The 25,128-nt window shown below is 36.1% G+C and overlaps 1 protein-coding gene across 10 annotated transcripts in view; it reads left to right on the plus strand.

The window, feature by feature from the left end:
• Positions 1-14,470, plus strand: part of LOC138320617 (histone-lysine N-methyltransferase 2C-like) — a 90,111-nt gene extending 75,641 nt beyond the window's left edge. For 9 of the 10 annotated variants that reach the window (XM_069263718.1, XM_069263725.1, XM_069263719.1 and 6 more), the window contains 18 exons: positions 205-332; positions 716-863; positions 1,318-1,776; positions 2,233-2,412; positions 3,075-3,285; positions 3,641-4,161; positions 4,450-4,598; positions 4,937-5,302; positions 5,500-5,604; positions 5,905-6,014; positions 6,337-6,580; positions 6,967-7,079; positions 7,388-7,517; positions 7,822-8,121; positions 8,354-8,484; positions 9,017-9,194; positions 9,509-9,808; positions 10,271-14,470. In XM_069263718.1, coding sequence (XP_069119819.1) covers positions 205-332; positions 716-863; positions 1,318-1,776; positions 2,233-2,412; positions 3,075-3,285; positions 3,641-4,161; positions 4,450-4,598; positions 4,937-5,302; positions 5,500-5,604; positions 5,905-6,014; positions 6,337-6,580; positions 6,967-7,079; positions 7,388-7,517; positions 7,822-8,121; positions 8,354-8,484; positions 9,017-9,194; positions 9,509-9,808; positions 10,271-10,363 — 3,866 coding nt within the window. In that variant the 3' untranslated portion in view covers positions 10,364-14,470. The remainder of the gene's footprint in view (positions 1-204; positions 333-715; positions 864-1,317; positions 1,777-2,232; positions 2,413-3,074; positions 3,286-3,640; positions 4,162-4,449; positions 4,599-4,936; positions 5,303-5,499; positions 5,605-5,904; positions 6,015-6,336; positions 6,581-6,966; positions 7,080-7,387; positions 7,518-7,821; positions 8,122-8,353; positions 8,485-9,016; positions 9,195-9,508; positions 9,809-10,270) is intronic. The other variant, XM_069263720.1, reaches the window with a different exon arrangement.
• The last annotated feature ends 10,658 nt before the right edge of the window (positions 14,471-25,128 follow it).

Consider the following 25,128-nt stretch of genomic DNA (forward strand, 5'->3'; position numbering starts at 1 on the left):
GATAGTGTGATAGAGATGATAAATTGTGGACAAACTTAGTATCTTACATCTGAAGAAACTGATTTTAAATGCTGATTTTAAAGAGGTAAATTACTGACTGAATAGTAATATGTATAAAAATTACTGACTGAACATCAATATGCTAGTAAATTACTGGTTGGATATCTGTGTTGGGTTAATGTTGAATGTCTCCTTGCTTCACAGGCATACTAACTGAGGAAGAGGACCTGAAAATGAGACAGAATGCCATCCTTAAGCAGCTACTGGGTACAGCTGGGATGAATGCATTCAAGAAACAGATGATGCCTGGAGCAGCTGATGGAACCCCTATGGTAAGGACTTTTCATAATGAAACAAGGGATGGATATAAGTCTAAACTATAGATATAGTCAAATAACTCTCTGTATCAGTCTTGAATTTTATCTTAAGCATTTTCATTATTTTTGGGTTAATGTCAAAAATCTGCTTGTCCCATCATTGCTATGTCATTTACAATCATTGTAATTGCATTCATTGTGTTAAGTCAGTATTGTTATAAAGCATTGCAAATGTTTGTCATTGGCTAAAATGATTTGCAGCTTATTTCACCAAAAGCTGTGGTAATCAATAAATGTCTGAAGAGGAAAAAACAGGTCAAAATGTTAAACCAGTTAACACATATTACTATATCGTATTATATTGATATTTCACTTTACATATATTGAATGTTTGACAGGAATCTGAAGATGGATCTCCAGTACAGTTAACACCAGAACAGCAAAGACAACTGGAAATGATTGAACAAATGCCACTGTTGAAAGAGGCCGAGATTTCTCCAGAAGAGTGGGACATCAAAACTCCGGAGGAGAAAGAGAAGATAATAGGTATGTTACAGCATTGAAGTAATTACATAGTGTTGATATTATAAACAGTCAACCTAAGGTCTCAAAACTAGTATTCAGAAATACTGAGTATTTCAACAATCTGACAGTTGGTTTTACCATACAGGTACACGTTCAGGGAATCTCTTATGTCAGTACTGAACTGTTTATTATACTAAAGCAGTTAGACTTAAAAGATAACAAACTCAGACAAAATGACACATCTTCATGGCATAAAATAACAAATGACTGAAAAGGTCTGTAATCACAAATATTCAGTGGTCTATAACTGAAATATAAGAAACAGTGAAACCTTCTGAAGATAATCTGTTCTTCGGCTTTTACTACTTGTAACTAGTATCTATAAAGGGATTATTACAGACTTGCTTACATCTCTGGGCAGGTTTAGAAGGTTTCACTGTAAAATTAATCCTATGAAAATTCTTATATCTTATAGAGGGTCTTGTCCTTGCAGAAATGAGGAAACAAGAGTACGAAGCCAAGCGTAAAGAGTTTGAGGAGACAAGGAAAGCCAAGCGAAAGTCGGGCGAAACACGAAAGAGAAAGAAGAAGAAACAGCAAGAACAGCAAAACCAGCAGGTCCCTGGAGAAGGAGGCGGAGAACAAATGGTGATGGCCCCTCCAATCCCACCCATGGTTGATGGTCAGGTTCCTCCTCCTCTTGTTCAGGGTCCGGTCCCTCCTGTGTCGGTCCCCACACAGCCACAGCCAAAGAAAAGGCAGAGGAAGAGCAAGGCCAAGGTCGCAGATGGCCTGAAGGACAAAGACAAGGATGGGAAACTGGAGGGCTTCTTAAGCAGTTTGAGCTCGCTACCAGTGGTACCCCTGCAGGAGCCTCGTGTTGGGAGCTTCTTCTCCATCAGTCCTGTTCATGGAAGTGCTGCATTACTCACAGGTGAAGTATCTCCTATTTAGTATTTAATGGTTTGTTCTGCTGATTTATCTTGGGATGGTAGTTGGTGTAGACAGTTTTGTTATAAGCCATTCGCTATATCTGACGGCACAAACTTTATTTATAAAGCTGACACAGGAGGTATACTATTAAAGTATGTAAAAAATCGTAATTTATCTCAGTAGTGTCTCATTTTTAAACAGTGGTAGATTTTGCAATATTTATCTTTGGAAACAGTTATACTGAATTTTCAAATGTTTTATCTGAAAAGCATAAAGGCAGTTATACAGGACAAAAGCGGTGTGTAATATGTAGAAGCTGTAAGCATATTCACTGAAAGAAGGTACTATAACCGTAGTATGACAAATTATATAAAATAGTGAACTTGTTTCCTTTGCTGTTTAGTTATGACTGACATAACTATATCAATCCTAAAGGTTGGGCTAACTTTGTTTACAGGTGAAAATCAACTGAAGGGAACATTTGGTGCCTCCTACCTGGAAGGTGTTGCTGATTACTATGGCAGTACCCTACTGGTTGGATTACCTCCTTTGGAGTCCTTCATGGGTCTGTCTCGTCCTCGTGATATCGAGACACGTAGGAAGTACATCACAGATGGCCATGATCGACTAGGAGTTGGTATGTACTCATTACAACAATGACTGATCTCTGTTCCAAACAACTCAAAATATATTTTAATGTTCATAAATAGTTTATAAGAAGTTTTGACAAGGGACAGTATCTTTGTGCTGAAAATAATTTATGTTGCTGTGCTTGATTAATGAATTGGAATGAAAAATGTTATGCTCCATCCCCGACAGAGCATAAATAATATTCATCATTTTAACAATAATTAGTGTGTAATTGTGAATATATATGTCTTATTAACACAAAAAATTATATAATATAACTTATTTCGCCTTTGGTGCACGCGTAATCAGTACTTCATTCTATATACGATATAATGCCACAGAATTTTTTCGTAATGCTTTTTCAAATTTTTAACTTGAAGTAAAATTAGCAGCTCAAACTTTTTAATGGTGGTAATGGTGTGAATTAAGAAACTTTTGTAACTGAAGAAAAATACTTAATCCTCTGCACCTGTTTTTGATTGTGAAAAAATATCATTTGTCAGTGGTGGAGTATCTTTAAGAATCCAATAAAATTCATCAAGTATCATGTATATCTATGTCCTAATAATGGTATCTCAATGTATGTGAGCTGAAATGTTATTACTTAAATCAGTGCCCGAATATAGAAAAGGCTGTGTATTTCACAAAAAACCTGACAATTGTTTTCAGGAGGCCAGTCTGAATCCCAGAGGTATCAATTAGCTGCCCAGAACCAAGCAGACCTTCATAACAGATACATGATGCAGGGCCACCCTTCACAACAGAACCAGCCAAGCCATCCCATGTTTGGGGCCCCAGTGATAGGACCCAGGGATAAGCCAGTATTGCCTGCACTGCCACCTCCTCCAAGGATTGAGTCCAGACTTGACCTTGTATCAAGGTAGGTGTGATATTTCAAATGGCAGTATAGATTATACTGTAAACTAACTGTTTTACACGTGTGATTTACTTATATCAATTCCTGAAAACTATATGGTTATAGTACTTCCCTTTAGTGGTAAGAGTTCAAACAAAAGTTTGATGGATTTGCTGTAAATATTAAATAAAATTTTGACATTTGAAGTTTACATTCTCCACCTGGTTTATGTCAATATATCCCTGACTGTTGTGATTTATTCCTTTATTGCTACATCAATTTTAGTTCACTTTAAATGATTGGGAGATAGTCATGATATTTATAGAAATTCTGAGTTAGCGAATAATTTCATCACATCCATGCCATTTGCTGTTTATAGAGGCAGTGATAGCCCAGAAACTGTGATATCATCTTCATCTCCTGAACATGGTTTTGGTGATGTGGAAGAAGAGTATCCAATGTTACGACCTATTGACCCTGCTCCCGTTGACGACCGAGCTTCACCTTCCATGCCTTTGGTACAACCTATTGTGGTAAAGGCATCGCCTGTCAGACCTAAATCGGCAGAGTCTCACTTCGAAATACCAGAAAAGACATTTGGTCATCCACGACCATTCATCGACAGTGACATGATGGACAAAAAGTGGGGATATGATCCGATGTCAATCTCCGGCAAAGAAAATGACATGACACAGAGCCTGACGTCTTCATTGACCAAACCTTTTAGAGATGCAGATCTTAAGCAGGACATATCCGTAACCGTGACATTGTCTGCAAAATCTGCAGAAGACATTGGTGGTGTGTTGTCCACAATAGCAGAGCTTCTGAAGATTGCTGTTCCACCAACTTACGAAGTTAGCAGGAGTCCCTCACCAGACACTTACAAATCCATTACTAAACGTAAGTTGGAAACCCGGCAGATGGGATGAAGTATAGTTACTGCAAAGCAAAATCTCTTGTCATATAAACCTGTATATGGACCAAATATTATATTTGTTTGTATACAAGTATATGATTGTGTGTGAAATGAAGACAAAAACGTGAGTGTTAGGTGAATAGAATATTTATTTGATTATTATTAAGCACACTTTCAGAATGTCGGTTGGCTCGATCACAAGTAATGTGGATTGATTTGACAACTTTTCGTTAGATGTTTGAAATTATTTACACTCCTACTTTGTTTTACAGACAAGGAGCAGGCAGTGAATATCCACTCCCTCATCAAGGCCAAACCTAAATTTTGTCGCCATTGTCAGACTGTCGTGATGGACGGAGGAGTAAGGAAGAGACGATCAGAAATCCCCTGTTTGAAGAAAGAAGATCAATTCACATTCAAGGTACCTATAGCTGAAACATTTAACAAAAACTTAGATAAATAGTTAACTAATTATGAAAAGTTTAATTATACTATAATGTTATTACCGATAAAATAGTCATTTACAGCCAATATGACTTCTTAGGTTAAGTTTTGATGTTTTATAGGTTTAGTAAATGTTTTATCTATGTGAGGTACCACTGGTCTTGAGCTATTTGTCAAGTAATAAGATTATGTGCATTGTTAGATGACAATCCGTTGTCTTTATTGTTAGTTTGGCATAAGTTGTTCAATATACAGCGCAACAAGGATTTTACGGGTCATTGAATAAAATTAATTGATGTTTGTTTTGACCATCAGGATATAGAGGATGAGGAAGTAACGTTCTGTACTACAGACTGCTGTAGTCAGTACATTGCTATCTGCCAGATGATACAGCCACACCCAAAGCCAGTGGAACTCAAGGAGGAGGTTCAGCCAGAGACTCTGGCCCCACCCCAGGTCTCTGCCCTGGTCAGTCCAGTAAAGACGTTTGACATGTCGAGTCCACTGACGGACACCTCCACATTGTCTGGTAACGAAGCTCCTCCCATACCGTCTACTCCCACTACACCTACATCCTCGGGAGTGTCCACGCCAACCATCACACCGACAACACCTGTACGACACAAGTCGGAGGAAAAACTGCAGAAAAAACTCAAACGCAGCAACAGCTACTATGATAAGGTAATTGTAAAGCGAGATGAACACAAATAATTTCTAAGGTAATTATCAGGAAGCTCTAACAAAATGGAATTCATGAGTCTTACAATGAGTTTGTTTCATTTTAGCAGAAATTTGGATTAACCAGTCAATATCAAGGATTTAAATATATGATGGTCGTAAAAGGTAATTAAAAAAAACATGATTTTGTTTGTCCTCAGCCATTGGAGAAGAAGTGGAAGGGAAAACGCTACAAGTATGTTCAGCATGACGTTGTGGAGAGCCTGGGCGCGGCTCCTGGCATGCCAGAAATTGAGGTGGATGTGGTGTGTAGCTCATTCTGTCTGAACTTAAAAACAAATTCCTGTTAAAAAAATCTTGTGTTCAATGTTGCTGCAGTTTTCCTGGTTAGAAGGTACTCCAGAGCTAAAGCAGAAAGCTTTGTTACACTTTATTTGACAAAGAGGAAAGGATTCCTTTCGTCAGAGAAGTAAAATGTATCAGTGTATCATATTTTATTTTCTCTTTGAAAAAAATATATGTATTAAGCCATGTTATTATCTTTTGTGTTGTTCTTTATTAAGCACAGTGTATGTGATACACTAACAAAGATTTGTTTATTACAGCTTTGGAAGGCCCTCGGGACCATTATCATACCTGAACCCCTGCCTCCTGACAATAGAGTCTGTGCCTTTTGTCAGGTCGGTGGGGACGAAGCCACTGATGGACCAGGCAGGTAGGTATCTATTAGTTTATGAAATGTGGTTACCATTTAAACCAGACTGCCAGTCCCATACCTCTACTTACCTCATTAAGTGATAATCATAGCGCATCACTGTAAGTTGATGGATTCTATGAACAAAATGAACAAGCAATATTTTCAATCCAACTATCAGTGCACACTTAGCAAGGGATGAAAAATTGGGGGAAATGAACAAGTATAATGTGCTGTAGGAAATTACTTTCCTTACAACTGTGCTTGGAGAACCATTTCTTAAGAAGGTAATGTTAATCCTATTGACTAGTTGATATGAGTGGTTTGTACCGTATAATTTCAGGATGTTGAACATGGATGTTGATAAGTACATCCATCTGAACTGTGCCTTGTGGTCGTCGGAGGTTTACGAGACCCTAAATGGTGCCCTGATGAATGTTGACATCGCCTACACCCGTGGTTTGCGGACGGAGTGTGTCGTCTGCAAAAACATGGGTGCTACGCTGGAATGCTTCAAATCAAGATGTGGCAATTACTATCATGTTGGATGTGCTCACAAACAGGGCTGTATGTTCTTCCAGAATAAGGTAAGAATTCAAGGATATGGACCTAAATTGTTTCAATCAAAGTAGAAATTCAGGCAAGGTTTAGTGATAAACATAGTCCATAAGCATTATTTGCTAATTAGAACTAAACTTATCATGTATCACATATTGAAACAGAGAAAAAAAACCATTTACCAAAGAATTTTTATGACAAGGTTTGAACAGTAATTATAGATGTGGACGAGAAAGAACGATTGAATTGGGCAGGGGTAATTTCCAGAAATCAAAAACAACTGATAAAATGTTTAAATTTTTCACCTTGAGGTAACCTGAAATTTATCTGGCCATATTTATGTGTTCTCTAGATCTGTGTAAGGCATACAGAACCGATCAGCATTCTAAAAGTAAACTTGTATTTTACATTGCAGACATTACTGTGTCCTGCCCATGCTCCTAAGGTTACCCCTGACAATGTACTGGAGTCCCTGGTCGTACATCGCAGAGTGTATATCAACCGTGATGAAGACAAACAAGTGGCCAGGTAAGAAATCAAGTAAACTAGTCATGTATGATTTTATATTAACCTTAACCCTCATATGTCCTGAAATTATCTTAACTACTGATGAGATTTTAAGCAACAATAAATATCTAATCCCTCATTCACAGCACCTTCAAGAACTTTCATGACTACGATTTCCCTTTGAAATTTATCATTCAATAGTTAAGGAAAACAACTTTTTAAAATTTCTTTTATAACAGAATTTGTTAGGAAATCACATAGAGATTTATAAGTTATACAATGAGAGTCTGTTTTCAGTTGCTTTGAATTCTGTTTTTTTTTTTTTTTAGCATGGTGCATCGCCAACAGGAGGGTAACTTCACCCTGAGGGTGGGATCTTTGATCTTACACAGCATAGGACATCTGATGCCATACCAAATAGTCAGTGCTAAATACCATACCCGTGATTACATCTACCCAGTAAGTACCAAATAGTCAGTGCTAAATACCATATCCGTGATTACATCTACCCAGTGAGTCCCTACATCATAGAGATTGATTATCAAACCTCAGACTTAAAATCAGGACTTCTGAAGTAATTGTATTCAGATAGATCTGAAAAAAATCTGTATTCTCTTTAAGAAAATTTATTGCAATATCAATTAGGAAGTTGATTTTGTATACTTGGGAATTATTACCCATCTCTCGGCCGCTTAGCAATATCAAGCTTCATGTTCATGGTGAATTACCCATCCAAGAAGAAGACTTTCTTGTCTCTCACCAGGTTGGCTACAAGTCAAGTCGATTTTACTGGAGCATGCGGCGACTCTACAAACGGTGCCGATATGTCTGCAGCATCTTTGAAAATGAGGGTCAGCCCGGATTCAAAATCCAAGTCGTTGAGAAAGGATTTGAGGATTTAGTGATGGAAGATTGTACACCCCGGGCTGTTTGGTCAAAGGTCTTAGAACCATTAGACAAGATGAGGAAAAATGCAGACCTTGTCAAAATCTTCCCCAACTTCATCACAGGGGAGGAACTGTTTGGACTAACTGAGCCCACCATAATCAGAGTCCTAGAGTCGGTAAGTGATATCTGTACATCGAAAAATTTGGTAGAGATCAAAAGCCACCAATCTGAACGTGTGAGTAAGTAACTGCGAAATTTTTCTGAATTCACTGTCCCTTCTTGTTAAAATTTTAAGTTTCTTAATGTAGAAAAAACAATAAAAAAAAATAGATTTTGACCTTTGTCATGTGTTAAAAACATAACTGCCGGACTGTAAAAATAAATAATGTTTTCCGTCTTTCCTTTAGCTCCCTGGGACAGACCAGCTGAATAACTATCACTTTAAGTTTGGTCGGTCATCTCTCATTGACATGCCTCTTCTGATCAACCCAACCGGATGTGCTAGGACGGAGCCTAAACTACGCACCCACTTCAGGAGGTAGGTATTTCAGAGAGACTTGAGGCTATCGTAGAAGGCTAGTACAAAGTGTCACCAGCCAACTTATTCCCTGACAACAATTTGTTTTCATGTCAAAAGTCAACACTGACTCCCACTATTATCTGACATGCTGTGGAGACTTCTCTAGGATGACTGTGACTTCTTCAAGAATAAAAAAGAAAAGAGCAAGCCTTATACATTCAGTGAACACCACTTACAAGGTGATTGTGTTGATCATTAACTCTCCTCTTTATAGCCGATTCTCATTATAGAGTATTGAACAAACCAAAGAAACAACACTGCCAAGGTTCTGGCTACAGCTGACATCTTATCAGAAACAATCCTTTAATTCAATCACCCCTGAAATTTTATAATGGACTGGTTCTAGTCTTTGATTTAGAAGAGCCTTAATGTGTCTTCAGGGGTAAATGAGTTTATATATGTAGAACACTGTTTATAATATTTAGCTCTATGTTAACTGTACATGTTTGAGATGGCAGGATATAAGATTTGTATGATTGTGTTACCACAGGCCACACACTCTCCAGTCTAGTAACACCTCACGGTCCCTACCCACCACTGTAACAGGAGTGACTGGTGACCTCAATTCACCCTACATGAAGCAGTTTGTCCACTCCAAATCTCAGCAGTACAGACGCCTGAAGACTGAGTGGAAGAACAATGTGTATCTTGGACGCTCTAGGATCCAGGTAAGTCAGGGGAAGAGATTATATAAATACATGTAGTAAAAAGACAGAGGGGATGTTTTTCTTTGACAGCTCATCTTTTTCTAATAAATTTACCAGTGTTTCTAATGTGTTACATTATATTTGCCCTTGTATAAAATTACTTTGAATTTGAGACATGGCTGATATTCTTTTACATCAACAGCGATCAAAATTAAGGCATGGTTGATATTCTTATACATCAACAGCAATTAAAATTAAGCAATAAGTCTCTTTTCTTTCCTTATACTTCTAAAACAATTTCATGGTTATAAATTGCTACGAAACTTTTCATTTAGGGCTTGGGATTGTTTGCTGCTAAGGATACAGAGAAGCATACCATGGTGATTGAATACATCGGAGACCTTATCCGTAATGAGGTGGCCAATCGACGTGAGGTCATATATGAGGAGCAGAATCGTGGTGTGTACATGTTCCGCATTGACAATGAGGTTGTGGTAGATGCAACAATGGCTGGTGGCCCTGCCCGTTACATTAACCATTCATGTAACCCCAACTGTGTGGCAGAAGTGGTGGCCTTCGATAAGGAGAGTAAAATCATCATCATAACCAACCGCAAACTCACCAAGGGAGAAGAGGTAAATATTCAGTAATCTATAAGTATTGTCTATCAGCTTAGGATCAAGGAACAGTTATGATCTGTTTAGAGTAGGAATGAATTCCTGACTAAATTGGAATTTCAATGTAACTGCATAATTCCTCAACAACGCAGTAAATGATATTCTAATAATGATCATAATTTAACACATTCTGCTCTAGAAATATACGCTAAAATATTACTGTACAAAGTGATTTTTCTGTAAGTCTTGGCTCGAGCATTGATGATGTGCAAATTTATCATTGCGTAAACTTATGTAATCAGTTTTGTGTTGAAATTTGACTGCACTAAAGTAAGTCTGTTTACAATTTAACAATGTATAAACCATTTAAAACATCAATAGTCTCTTCAAAATGTTGGAATTTTAGTGGAATTGTCATTTTCCCCAAAGCTTTTTGCATTTAGAGATTTATTTATCATAACATCAATGTTCTCTTTACAGCTGACTTATGACTACAAGTTTGACTTTGAGGATGAGCAACACAAGATCCCCTGCTGTTGTGGAGCGCCTAATTGTCGCAAATGGATGAACTGAGCAGCTCACAGCAACAAACTACGCAATTTTATGGGGAACTTGCCGTCTGCTTATGAAACTATGCATACTGTGAAATGGGACTATTTACATAGTTGTAATGTATGCTACACAGATTGTACACAAAAACCAATTATAGACTGAAAACTGCTTGTGGAAGGAAAACCGATTATAGACTAAAGTCGATTATTGACTAAAAATGGATTGGACAAATACCCCATACCTGACGTCGAATTTCTGTACAGGAAATATCCCCCAGATTTCCAGTACTCTATAATACGACACAACTTTACCAATGGATGACATATTTTCCTGAATATAAAATCTACTGAGACTTGTTAAGACATTTTTCCCCTTACAGGTGAAACACACTGTAATCATAGGGGTTAGTGATATCTAACTACTCATCTAATACAGAGCACTTACCAGCGAGATTTCTTAAACATGTTCTTTATAAATGGCAGATGTTGAATTAGATACTCACTAGCTAACTAGTCACTGCTAATCCTTTAGTTCTTCCTTAGTTATGTGTGGCAGCCGTTCTACTTACCTTGGCTGGCTCTGGTAGGATAGCCGCGTGATCTATTTATCTCCATATAGAGACTTGTTAAATTTGGCTCGTCAGGATATGGATTTTACCATTGTGACCTGTGTTTTTATTTCTAACAATAAATTATGCAAATAATCCAAAATGGAGACCAATCAGCCAAATTGTGCCATTATCTTCATTATTCTTTTTGTATTATCACAAAGTTTGTTTACTCATAGACTGTGTGTATGAATTGTTATGGTACAACTAAACAGTTGTTGATTATTTGTTTGTGTGAAGATGTGTTTAAATGGTTGTAGGTGTGCATCAGTGTTATGGATATTAGCCTACCTCATCCAGTGTGGTGTATCATACAATTCTATAGATGGACTGAAGTCTGACAACACGTCAGCACTGCTAGACTTGCTCTAGTCGAAGGAACATGGTTTCCAAATATAAAACAGTTTTAGAGTGATTTACAGTAATGTTTATGGAAGAATGTATTCATAATATACAAGGATAATGAAATAGATGAAATGTTGAACCCTCTTTCCCCCCTATTGGTCAAGAATAGGCAGCTCTGATGTATTGAACTGGAAGATACTAATGTGATCAGTAGGGGATGTGGGATGTGTGATGTTGTATATATTTGTCAGATGACATGAACAAAATTGAATTCTCAGACTTGTCAAGTATTTAATATCTAATTATCATTTGTGTATATGTGTTAGATTATTCCCAGAACTAAAGCAATCATTCTGACATTTTTTCATCGTGTACCAAGGTAGTGTTTGAATGGAACATCTATTGTTCACTTGATATTGTAGTGTACTTTTTTTACCATAATTATTCTCTATGAGTGTCGGGGTCCTTGATAACATTTTTTATACTTGGGATTGTGATCACGCTCACTGTATTATAAACATTTCATATATCTATATATTAAAGGTTTTTTTTTTAATTGGTTATATTTATAGAAAATGATTTACAGTCAAACAAGCAGGAGGGTGTGAAGAACTGAGTGAAAACTGTTATCTATAAGAATAGATTTATGACTATCTGTTGTTATTAATTTGTGAAGCAATTCCATATTAATTGTTTTTACATTTTCTTTGTTTCTCATTATGTAAATTCTATTGTTGAGTACAGTATAGCAAATCAGATTGTCTGGTTCTGGCATGAATGAATTCCATAGTTTGTGAGAGAAATGTGAATAATTTGTCAATATATCTGTAGGTATTAGTATCAGTTACACTTATAAGATTGCTGTGGCATGACATTGTAAGAAGAAATATTTTAAGTTGGTATTTTATGTGTAAAATAACATATGTTGTTCGGGTAAATCATCTGGAATCCAAAAAGAAGCTTTCATTGTTATACACTTAGTTTAAAAGTATCTGTGAAACAATAGAAATTTACAGTATCTCTGAAAATCACTGTAATTTGCAGTAACTTAAATCATGAACTGACTAAAAGAAAGGTTTCTTTATTATGAAATAGGAGATATGATTAAGTAATTGCCAGCCTTTCCACGCATTATTAAGCTAAATAGAAGCTTGCCAGAACCACACACTATGTTTGTCTGTGCTGATAACATTGCAATATCATGTCCCCCTAGATGTTGATTGGGCTGTGTCTACCCTGCTATAGAGTAGCTGTGTGTCTGACCCAGGCCCACAATTAAGGGTAATTATTACTTGTTCTAGTGCTAGTGTGTGCTGTTTTGTATGTTATATAGAATTTTTAAACTGTTCTGCTATCATCAGACTTTGTGAGAGTTATCTCCTCTACGTATCTCTTCGTAACATATAAATTCTCTCTGTGTGTTTCTGTGTTTCTTTTTGTCAAAGTGCTGATGGAAAATAGGAGAGCTTATTTCTCTCCCCTTAAACTATTGGAAAAGTTTTATTACCAGGTAAAGGTTAATTTGTGTGTGACCAGTCATGGTCACTGTAATAAACTCATCGTCATCATTCAGATGTTATATATTCATCAAATTAATTACAGTTCAACTTAACATTTGCATTTTTCATATTAGCTTAACAGTGGTTTGTAGATGAGGTATCTACGTGTGTATTTTTTTTCTCCTGATCTCATCTAGAGGAGATTTTGATTGAACCAGGCAGCATATAAAACCATTTGTCCTTACGTGACACACAACAGACTTTGGCTAGGTTAAAATGCGAGTGTGATTGGAAGAAAGTGTTTTATTTTGTTAGACCACGCCGCTACTGTGGATTATCAATGGTCCCAAATTAACTCCATTTCAGGCTTTATTTTAACGTTAAAACTTATTATATATAAGTACTTTTCTTTATTGGGTTCAGTTATATATATTAGGTAGAAAATAATACAAATGAAGTCATAAGTCCAAATTTCTTATGCGGTTCTCTTTTATGAACTGAACAATGTCTGATAAGATTATGACATTACTCCCGACAGTGTCTGCATTTGATTACAAAACTTTGTTTTTTGTAAAAATGGAGGAAGCAATTTTGTAATAATGGTATCATTTTTGTTGAAAGAACATGTTCATGTTTCCCAGAATTTTCTTTGTTAACATCATACTACTTAAGTCCATTGTCAACATCAAATATTCCAGGTGGAAGCAATGCTCTTGTCTTTCACTTTCGTATTAATCTTTTGTTCCTACAGGTACTACAATTGTAGTATGGTGATATTGGTGTTTTAGATTTTGTCCCTGTTCAGCAAGAAGCAGTATTCTAGGCAGGAGGTCAGTGGTTACAGAAAGTTCGGAGATATCAACGTCTACTAATTCAAAGTAATCAAATTATGCAAATAAAGAGTATTTTGTTTATGTCTTAGTTTAACCGTTGAGGTGTTTTAGATTTCATTGACAACTTTTTTGTGACCAGTGTAATTCAATCGCTATTCTGAGGGAATTTTACATATTCAGCTAGTATTCAGACAGCTGTAAAGATATCCAATTTATTCTAAGGTTGTCTTTCCAAACTAAAGGTCATGTTCAGTCTTAAGTAAATGCAGTAATTCATTCCTAATATATCCTTACATACATATTTGTGAAGGGGGTCAAAAATGAAATGCATCATGTTCTTAATAAAATAAAGTTTTAAAACAAATCGAAGGATTAAGGTTGACAACGATTGTCTTTATGAAGAAACAAAGTGAAAAAAGTTTTGATAAAAGTCTAGTTTCTTAGATAGGAATTCTGTCGGGTGAAACTCTCAGACTACAGATTTCTGGTGTAAGAGGTGAAACAAGTCATGTTTGATCTGTTAGACAGGTCTCCTGAATGTTTTGAGTTGTTGGGCTAGGATTTCTTATATGAGACACTTGGCAATGAACTACAAAAAATTGTTAAATCTAAGTCGGGGTTTGGGTGTTTTAATGCAGGGAAGGGTGTTATCTGATAGTGTGGATGTGTGGTTATGTGAGTTATTACTAAATTATTGCTTCGTTATGGAGAGTTTGTTGATGTATAGCCTATAGCCCTCTTCACTGTACATAATCCATTTCCATGTAACATTATGGGATGCTGCTGACAAAAGCACTAGATGATTAAGATCGAGAAATAAATAAGTATACAGATATTAAAAACAGTCTCTTGTTTGTTTTTGTTCACCCTATGTTGTAGAAATTTTTTTTAGGTCACCTGACCATAGGTCATGGTGACCTATTGCAATAGGCTTTTGTCCATCGTGGTGCGTTGTCCGTTAACATTTCCTAGTGAATGCGATAACTTGAGTAAATAAAAACCGACTGAGCTTAATGAAACTTTGTATGTAGACTAACATTGGAAAGATCTCGAACGAGTTCAAAAACCAAATTGATTCGACAGTAATTTACGGAGTTACTGCCCTTTGCACTTATTAATATTATTGGACCTTGTGAATGCAGTAACTTAAGTAAATCTGAACCTAGCTTAATGAAACTTTGTATGTAGACTAACATTGGAAAGATCTCGGATGAGGTCAAAAATTAGCTTTATTCCACAGTAATTTACAGAGTTATTGCCCTTTGTACTAATAATTTTTATTGGACCTTGTGAACGCGATAACTTTAGTAGATATAAACCGAGATTAATGAAACTTTGTATATAGACTAACATTGGATAGATCTTGGACAAGTTTAAAAATCAACTTGATTCAATTGTTAAGTTAGTTAGGGCACATGTATCACAAATGATTCTGAATTTGAAAAAGGATTGTTCTAACACACATTTTGACATGAAAATGTTATAATGTGATTTATGATTTCAAATGAAAATGATTGCAAAAATATCCTTGCAATTTGTTGTTGAAATGACAGTACATCTATTAGTCGTGTACAATATAGTTTGACTCCATTGCTTCCATTGTTCTAGGTCAACCCATTTCCTTCTAGGTATGTCACTGACCTAAAGATTTATTAAGATCATATTTTGCCAATTGTGAAGTTCACATGCTTCACACTTCGACCATGTTCTGTATTTAACTTGGTTGCCTTTTTGACAGAGGTGAGGTTATGCTGGCGTCAAGTTTTCTCTTAAAAGGTTTTTCAAACGCTAAGGGCCCAAATACTCGATATTGAACTTGTAGAAAGCTGGGATAATGAACTGCCTAGTGTGCTCATATAAATGACCTTGACCTACATTGAAGGTCATTGACTATATATGGTAAAAACCCTTTCAAGAGATTCATAGAACTGATTTTTGGCCTGTATCATGGATGGAACATGGCTGCCAAAAAAAATCCTTGACCTGCATTCAAGATTGTTTAGGGAGATGAAGCCTAACAAGCCTTGGAGACCAGGGGTGATTCCACACATGGGAATTGAGTGTATGTGTATAAGATTGTGTTAGAACTGACATTGCATCTACATCCATACCATTGATACACCATTCAATGAACAATATCTGTGGCCTATTATAACGTCTGATACTAGCTACTTAGTAACAGAGGTATATAAAAAAGTAGCTGAAAGTACAGTGTTGAATTTTACCTCACTATTTATGTCTCAATAATTTTTTTTCAAAATGAAATATATGTTAAGTACTCTAAATTGCCTCCTACCCCAATTAGATATGAAGATCTAGGTTCGTACATCTATTTTGCAATGGCATGTCTCTTGTTCAAGATAAAGCTGCAAGTCTCTGTAGTGTTTAATTATTTACTTCGCCTACTCTTTTCCCGCATGTTAGGGGAAGGCAATCGATCTCCCCTAACTAAAATTAAATCCTTTAGACCGATCAGAATTTGATACAGTAACCCACTCCGGGTGCTTTTAATCATTGACCTGTAGTCCAGGTGCCAACCAGAAAACCCAAAAATATAGTTCGCATAAAATGTTTTTGCTGATTATGTTGCAGTAGGATGTGCTTAATCAGAATCCGAATGATGCCACCTTGGCATCTTTGGGGAATTGAAAATATTCAAGATGGCCGCCATGAACGTTCTCAAAAACGGTATAAGTCAAATAAATTAGAGTTAAATGTAACGTACTTGCAAAAGATAAGTTTTCTTTCTTAAATTTGCAAGATAGATGCATATTCTTTGATAGAAAATAAAATCCGATAAAAACTAATTTTCAGAATCAGTTATTTTACGTCATTATTTTGTCGAAAAAAGGAACAATATTACTTATATTGCGCAACGTTAAACATAATAGCATATTTAAGGACGATCATCCGGGAAAAAGATTTACTACATCACACAAACTGTTTACGAATGTCCTGCAGGTAGAACATCAGAAGTGTACCTGTGCATGATCGTAAAAGGCGACTAAATTTAGGATATCTTTTTTTATTTTATCCTGGGTTATAGAATAGTAGCCAGAGCTTCCCCACAAGGGCAAGCGCTCAACTGCGCAAAGTGAGGTGATGTCAAGAGAGACATAAAGAAGAAAAAAAGCAGTTAGGAACATGAGGAAAGAAAATATCCGAAATTTAGTCGCATTTTAAGATATCATGCAATAGAAGGCAAATGGTACAATTATATTGCACTACCTACAGGCCAAAAAACAACAGTGCGGCGGCGGAAATTACAGCAGCCAAAATAAACGAACAATATAAACCAATGTTAGCATATAGGAAGCATACAAGCATCATATCAATATTCTTTGCACTATGTAATCACTATAAGGTATTGTATTTTGAAATAAATTAGTTACGTACTTCTTTCTCAAACAGCTAGACATACAATTAATACCAATTTCAATGCTAAGTGACTAGTAACTTGTTATAATGTGATTTAAAAGCCAAAAGAAGTCGTTGATAATGCATTTATGAATTTACTATACTTTCAGAAAAAAAGATTTGATATGATCATTTTACCGACATTTTATAAAACTAAGCCCTTTGTTTTAAACACTAGTTTATACTGTTTTGGTAGTAGCAAAACGTTTTAATAATCCCGAATAACAGAAATAAGGACAACTATCTTGTCATATAACCCAATCTTAAACACTTATTTAAATTAATGTTAATTAAGGATTAACCTGAATAGATTTTTATGTTATGAAGATATAACACAAAAATCTGAGTGTACTTTAAATAACCGCGAAGCCATTTACGACACTCAGGCTTTTGTGTTATATCTCCATAATATAACAAATCTATTCAAATTAATCCTAATAATTCAATTTACTAAAGATAATCTCTTCTATATTCAAAATTCATTTTGGCTTTTGGCTATGAAATCATTACTTCGTCATCTCAGCCAATCAGAAGCATCGTGACAAACGACGACGCCATTGTTTTCATTTATGGGCTGATAAAGTAAATTGTAGGCCAATGAAAATGCTTGTAACAAGCAAAATTGAATTATTTAAGAATAAATTGATACCCACATCCATTTACATACAATAACACTTGTGTGTATTATGTATTGACCTAGATAAAGATCTGTTTTCTATCTTCATGATCCTGGCTGTTAATAGGACGTTATAAACTAATACCCCCATCTCAATATGGTAAATGTTATTAAATTGCATGGGATAACAAAACGCCCCCACCCTGTCACATTATACTAACAATGGACAAACCAGTGCTTTCACTCCCTTTATCAAAACGATGTTCAACTCCATTTATTAAATCAAACATTTTTTTTAAAAAGTTAAAAAAAAACCATAGTAATGCAATCAAACATCCCACAGAAAGATTTTTCATGTTCGTTATATTGGAATGTTGTCATTTTGGACTCCCATATCAAATTAACTAAAACTTGTTTTCTAAGGTTGTTACATTCAAGCTAGTTAATACATGTATAACCAATAAATTACACAAAACCAGAATAAAAATATAAATATCATAAACCATTAAGAACAAAAAATTCAATTTGGCCTTCGAAAAATATCAAAATTAACATATAATAAGTATAACATTTTTATCTGGTAACTATTTTGGAAATGAATATATCATTAGTAAGCATTACCCTTTACAGTTGCTACATGTATATTTTTCAACTGATATCGTTTTCAAGTATATTGTACATTAAAATGGGTTAAGAAATGGTTTTTGTCGAAGTACTGAATCATATGTTTTATTGACATTTTGATGGTTCAATGCCTCATAACATCTTTGTGCATATCAATTATATTCAAACTGGTTACGAAACAAAGGCATCCATTCTATATTAGATAATAATTGAATGCTCTGTATGTAGGGCATAATAATTGTACCTGCTGTCCCTTCATTATCGTAAAAGGCGACTAAATTTTGGTATCTTTTCTTTTTCTTCCCAACATCGCTGCCTAAATTGGCAGAGTTGAACTCTCGCCCATTTGGGGAATACATCCCCTAGCCGAGCCTCACATTACTCTAAAATGTCGCAGTGTCTGGTCAGTACAAAGGGAATGGGGACGACTGTTTGCCCGTTGTCATTTTAATGTGAACGCGTGGGCTGTGATTAATAGAATCTTTCCCTACCTAGAGGGTGTGACAACGAAATCACAACCCGAGGGGTAATTCATGAACGTCTAACCCGAGGCTTGCCGAGGGTTGGACATTCAGGAATTGCCCCGAGGGTTGTGATTTCGTTGGCCCTGCAGGTAGGGCATTAGAATTGTACCTGCTGCCCCTATTGCATGATCGTAAAAGGCGACTAAATTTAGGATCTTATCTTTTCTCTTTTTCCTAACTGACTTTATCTTTCCTAATGCCTCCCTTGGCACCGCCTCACTTTTGGCCTTGAGTTGAGCATTCGCCCCTGTGAGGAAGGCTCTGGGTTCTGTCCCCTAGCCGAGACACACCAAAGTCTTTAAAAAGTGGTAGTTTCTGCTCCTGCTTATTACATATTGAAGCATGCAAAACATCGTTATTACAGGTTATACCATCAAATAATCAATTTCAAGAAGTGTGTATTTTCATTTTATGATAAAGATGTATTGCATAATAAACTACAGTCAAACTCGGTTAATACGAACTCGAAGGGGCCACGAAAAAACTTCGAGTTATCCGAGTGTTCGAATTAAGCGAGTTCTCAAGTCAACTGTCAATCTCTTCACTAAGTATACATACGTGTACTAGTCTCACGTCGTAAGCAAGGACGGTGTCAAAATCTTATATGTACAGTGGAAACCGCTTATATTGAAGTCCTTGGGGAATGGGGGAATATTTTCAAAATTATTGAGATTTCAATATAAACCAAAGACGATGGAATATTGTGAATATGGAATAAACAGTATTTCAATATTGAATTCACCGGTAATCGATTTCAATATAAGTGGGTTCCACTGGGTCGCAAAGTTATAACTATAAAACAGAAATATATCTTAATATTTTTTTAATGAAATCACAACAAATTATTCAAACATACAAAAAGAATGTAACAGAATCATATAAATAGCAGAAAACTTACGTTTACCGAGACACATGTGTTGACAGGAAGTTACAATGTACAGGAAGTAAATCTACGCATGTCAGCTTAACATATCAGTGTTTTATCACTATGGTGGATGGTGAACAGCGCAAAGTCTATTTTGCTGAGTAACACGTTCAAAGCACTAACATTGATACAATTGTAATCGCACTATTCGGTTTCACAAGAATAAAGTCTTTGAATAAAATTTTAAACATCTGTCTCGCGTTCACACACAAAGTCACTGAAATAGTCTGCTATCTTTGTCTGAGTTGTACCGGGTCCTTCGTTGGATTGCTCAGTTGACTTCGACATTTCCGAAACGGGTATGATATTGCTGTGAAACTGCAGTGAATTTATTATACACGTACATGACACCTCCTCAGTTACTGAGCTACTCTTAATGAGTACCTCGGGACTAATTACACCATTGCGTCTTTCATATTTTCCGACTCTGACACGATAATTAACTAACGTATACACCTGTAAAAACAGTAAGCGTGTACCGGCTCCAGGTTGTGATTTTAACACGGTGCCAGGTGGTAGAGCTTAGTTCTGCTTGAGTGATCACACTAGTGACAGGCGGCCGGGACCACATGTTTTGTATCATATCGCTGTACCAGTCGGGATAATGTTTACGTAAGTGCAGCGTACATGTGGCCCAATTTTAAATTTGATGATCACTGATTATTGTTGATACAAAGAATTAACGATATTGCTAAACATTTAACAGTTATCTCCGTGTTTACGTAGTTGAAAACGGCTTTTTTAATTGTCGTTTTTTTAAATCGGCATTTTCGGCAATCTTTTACTCACAAAAAAATCTCACTTCGTATTATACGAACATTTTATGTAGGATTTTTGTCATTCGGACCAAACATATACTTCGTATCAAGCGAGTTTTTCGAGTTTTCCGAATTCGAATTTTCCGAGTTTTTTTTAACATAGATAAAGAGGGAATTTGGCCGGGACCGGCCAAGTACTTCGTATTAAGCCGGGTTGTCGTATTATCCGAGTTCGTATCAACCAAGTTCCAAACAAACTAGTTTGTTTGTCGTGTTTTTTATTATGATTAAAGTAACGTCCTGTTAACAGGCAGGGTTATGTTGAGACGGCCTCTCATGTATGCGCTGTATTGCGTAAAGAAGTGAGGGAGTGTTTTGGGAGACTGGTATATTTGTGTTGTGTCTTCTTGTATAGTGGAAATTTTGGAACTCTTGCCCTTTGTTCTATCACTGAAGCATGCCACCAAGACACCGAGCAATACAACCCTCCTAGTCAAATTATACTGTCTACGGACGAACCAGTCGTCCCACTCCCGGTATGCTGAGCACTAAGCAGGAGCAGAAACTACCACTTTTACAGACTTTTGTGTGTCTCCGCCAAGGGACCAAACCCAGAACCTTTCTCACAGGGACGAGTGCTCAACCGAAAGCCCAAAGTGAGGCGTTGTCAAGGGAGACGTTAGAAGTCAGACGTCAGTTAGGAAGAAGATAAAAGATAAGATCATACACTTAGTCGCCTTTTACGATCATGAAATAGGTGCAGCAGGTACAATACTAAATACTAACACCCTACCTGCAGAACAAATTAACAAGGTAAGACTGAACATGTCATCTTACCAATAATTATAATAAGATTAGTTATATTGCTAAAAATCACATGAGGTTATTCCTATATCTTTCAAAATGACTACTGAATGGGTAATTCCATTTTGGGTAGAAGAAAATCTGTAAATATTAAAAGTGTTGGTTGGTTGATTACGTATAATGCCCTTTTCACAGAAAATGTCATTTTAAGAACGGTCTACCTTACATATGTTGCTTTGTTGGATGCCTTTGGTTCGGGTGGCTGTGATATGATCAAGAGTGCCTTTTTTAATGGTGGAAACATTTACATTTCAATGCATTCTCACTGAAACATGTTGCCAAATACACTGGGAGAACATCACAGTCGGTCATATATACTGACATCGGCTACATGTATAGTAGTCGTCTCACTCTCTTTCTGTTGAATGCTCAGCAAGAGCAGAAACAATGTACATGTATATTCTGTAAAAAAACATACTTATTGTAGCGCAAGGCGAACATCTGTAAATTATTATTTATCGTCGCGGATATAAAATAACGCAGTTCGATGGTTCAATACCGCTAAAATAAGTACGTTTACAGTAAAGAGACGTGTCTCGTGCAAGTAATAGTTCCCAGAGCCTTTCTAAACAGTCAACTCAAGGCGGCCAAAAGTGAGGTGGTGTCAAGGAAGACGTTAGGAAGAAAAGAATATATAAAGCCCCAAAGGTCGCCTTTTATGATCATGTAATGGGCAAAAAGGTAGAATTAAAACGCTATAGACACAGAAACCAGCGAAATGTAAAATATTGTCAAAACCACACAAAATACCAATCTACATGTAATAACTAATGAATCAAAGCAATTTTATCATACAATAACCGATTTGAAAATTAAGTTAATTAACTTATTAATTAAACATTAATTACAAGAGTTAACTTTATTATATTAAGAATTCTGTTCAATGACGGTATGACGAATATGTACACAAAATTTTATCGAAGAGCATAAAGAATTGATGATTTTATAGCAAGAATATCAAATTAGGATTGAAATATATCAATGTTGCAGTTTGTCAACCATCTTGTCCGCCATCTTGAATATTTCAATTTCCCCAATGATGCCACGGTGGCATCATCCAGTTTCTGATGGAGGACATGTTAAAGAACATTTCTGTGCAAAAACATTTTATGCGAACTACTTTTTTAGGTTGGGTGGAAAATCACCATTTGGCACCTGGACTACTGTGCTTTGGCATTTAGATGTATATGTATCCCTTTATGGAAGTTTTAATAGCTTGTTGGCGGAGAGTAGTTCTTACACCATCCTCGATATTCCAGGGGTTTCGATCACTTACGATATCTACACCCCTGGACTATCTCATAGTAAAACTGGAGGACACAGAATAGAACAGGTAATTTAGTCATTTGATGTACATCAAAAGAGCCGTATAACGGTACACTGTGGTTGACTGTGTGGCTTTGATGCTAGGCGTCGCTCTCTCTGTAGTCTTCAAAGGAAATCTTTGCTAGCCTGTGATTGGTCAAATGTTTTCCGCTGAGCTGCCTTCAATTTCACTATGAGATAGTCCAGGGGTGTAGAGATCGTAAGTGATCGGAACCCCTGGAATATCGAGGATGTTCTTACACGTGATCTGGGTAGATGTCCCTGGTCACAGTATCTATTTATAGAGATCCCTTTACGGAAGTGTTTTGGTGCTTGCTGGATGAGGGTATTGCTTACACGTGATCTAACATGGGTATGGTGGGCAGAATTATACTTAATCATCTATAGAGATAATCCAGGTGTTTCATTTAGATGTTATATGTTATAATTAAGGTTGTACATTCTCTAGAAGTATGTGACATGTAGAGTAAAATATAACCGGTGTATATCTCAAAGAAATCGTTATTTTAACAAAATATGAACGTTTTCTCATCTTATCATCGTATATCAACTCAACATTTCATCGTTTCATCAACATTGTGCTTGAGTTTTCTCGTGTGTTTTAGCCAAAACTATTTATCACATGCATTTTTTTTATAAAATCAACATTTACAATCTGTGTTTTAGTTCTTACTTGCCTCTTTCTTATCCTGATCTTTTAGATGTTATCATTGTTTAAATCCGGATATTGATGCCTGACTAGTATTATTTATATAGTTTGGCCCTAAATGATCTTAGTTGGCGATGGGCCGTAAAACTAAACAAAGTGAAATTGAATGTTTATTCCAATAGTCTATAGACAACCTAGTGAAGAGTCTTATAAACTCCATCGTCAAACAATACAAAACCAACATGACCGAAAAATAATGATTTAGGAATTTTACATCCACAACGTTAATGGATTTCATATCATAATTCAAGTGAATACGTATACACGTGAGGTATTCGAATATTTTTAGGGTTGTTCGTTACATGAAAAATCCATTTTATGGAAGTTTGATCAGTGTAATATATCCTGTAGTATATCATGATAGAAACTATTCTAGTTTGAAATTATTTATCAATGTGTGTATTATCTGTTATGTTACATACGACTCGGAGACTGTTTACTCTAGCTCTACAAGTTTTAATCTGAATCAATCTACAGTATTGTTCTAGATACATTCACACGGTTCCCATCATCATAAACATGACACCAGGGTCATAGGGTAACACCTGGGTAGTTGATCTAGCAGGCGGTGCCTCGCTGGACCTAATTGGATAGATAACGAACCACACACTTAATATGTTTATGTGTCACTCATTGATAACACTACAATATCCATTAGCCATGTGCATGTATACATCCCCGGTTTATCAGCTAAGTCCATTTCCTAGAAAATGGTCCCGCCACGTTGCTAATTGTATTCTCAGAAATACGTATACAATTCAGTTCAACTTTATTGTTTCCTTACATCCATACAAAAGGAGTCGATAGCAAAACATGTACATAACACACAGTAGATCAAAACAACAACTTAAACATTTATCAAGTCAGCTTTCCTCAGTTCAAAAGACTTTTTAACAAAGAGGCCTAAATCCTCCAGAAATGTTAGAACATTAGAAGACAAGAGTCGTACATCTCGTTTATAGGCTATACATCTATAAATCTCTTGATGTAAGAGTCGACTCACAGACAGTAGTTTTTAATATTATGTAAGACAAATAGACTCATTGATCAGTATCTCATCAGTCCAACACCATTGGAAAGCCATATGGCTTGTATGTCTCGAATATTATGTAGACAATATTATTAATATATTTCCAAAACCTCGATTAGACCACAGTTATTTAGTAACTGAGTAAATTATTTGATTCCACAAGTTCTTTCGCCTGGACATGTGCGTGCAAGGTTTCGTAGGTTCTACGATTGACGAAAATACACTTTTTGTAGGAAGTAGACGATCAGAGCTGTATGATCTTCTTATTATTATTTTATTAACATCAGTTCGACCTATACAATAATGTACTAACTAAATGCAATTTGGATATAAATAAGCAATGATGAACGACAATTTTCACAATGGAAACTACTAAAGACGTGATTAGCACATCGTATATTACAATTCAATTCAACTTTATTGCTTCCTTACATCCAAACAAAAGGGATCGATGGCAAAACATACATGTACATACACAACAGTAGATCAAAACAACAACTTAAACATTTATCCATCCGGCTTTCCTCAGTTCATTTAATTAAACTTTTTAACAAAGAGGCCTTATGTGTATATATTATTTGTCCATGTCTTGTACATCAGTGACCGCCAAAACCAAGCATGTTCTCATCTAAGGTGGCAGGACCATGCCGGTTCCGACCAGTTCTATAATTAATCCTGGTAGTGACATACTGTGGGTGTGGAGCTCTTA

This window comes from Argopecten irradians, chromosome 4, assembly GCF_041381155.1.
Source record: "Argopecten irradians isolate NY chromosome 4, Ai_NY, whole genome shotgun sequence".
In the NCBI taxonomy this organism is placed as follows: domain Eukaryota; kingdom Metazoa; phylum Mollusca; class Bivalvia; order Pectinida; family Pectinidae; genus Argopecten; species Argopecten irradians.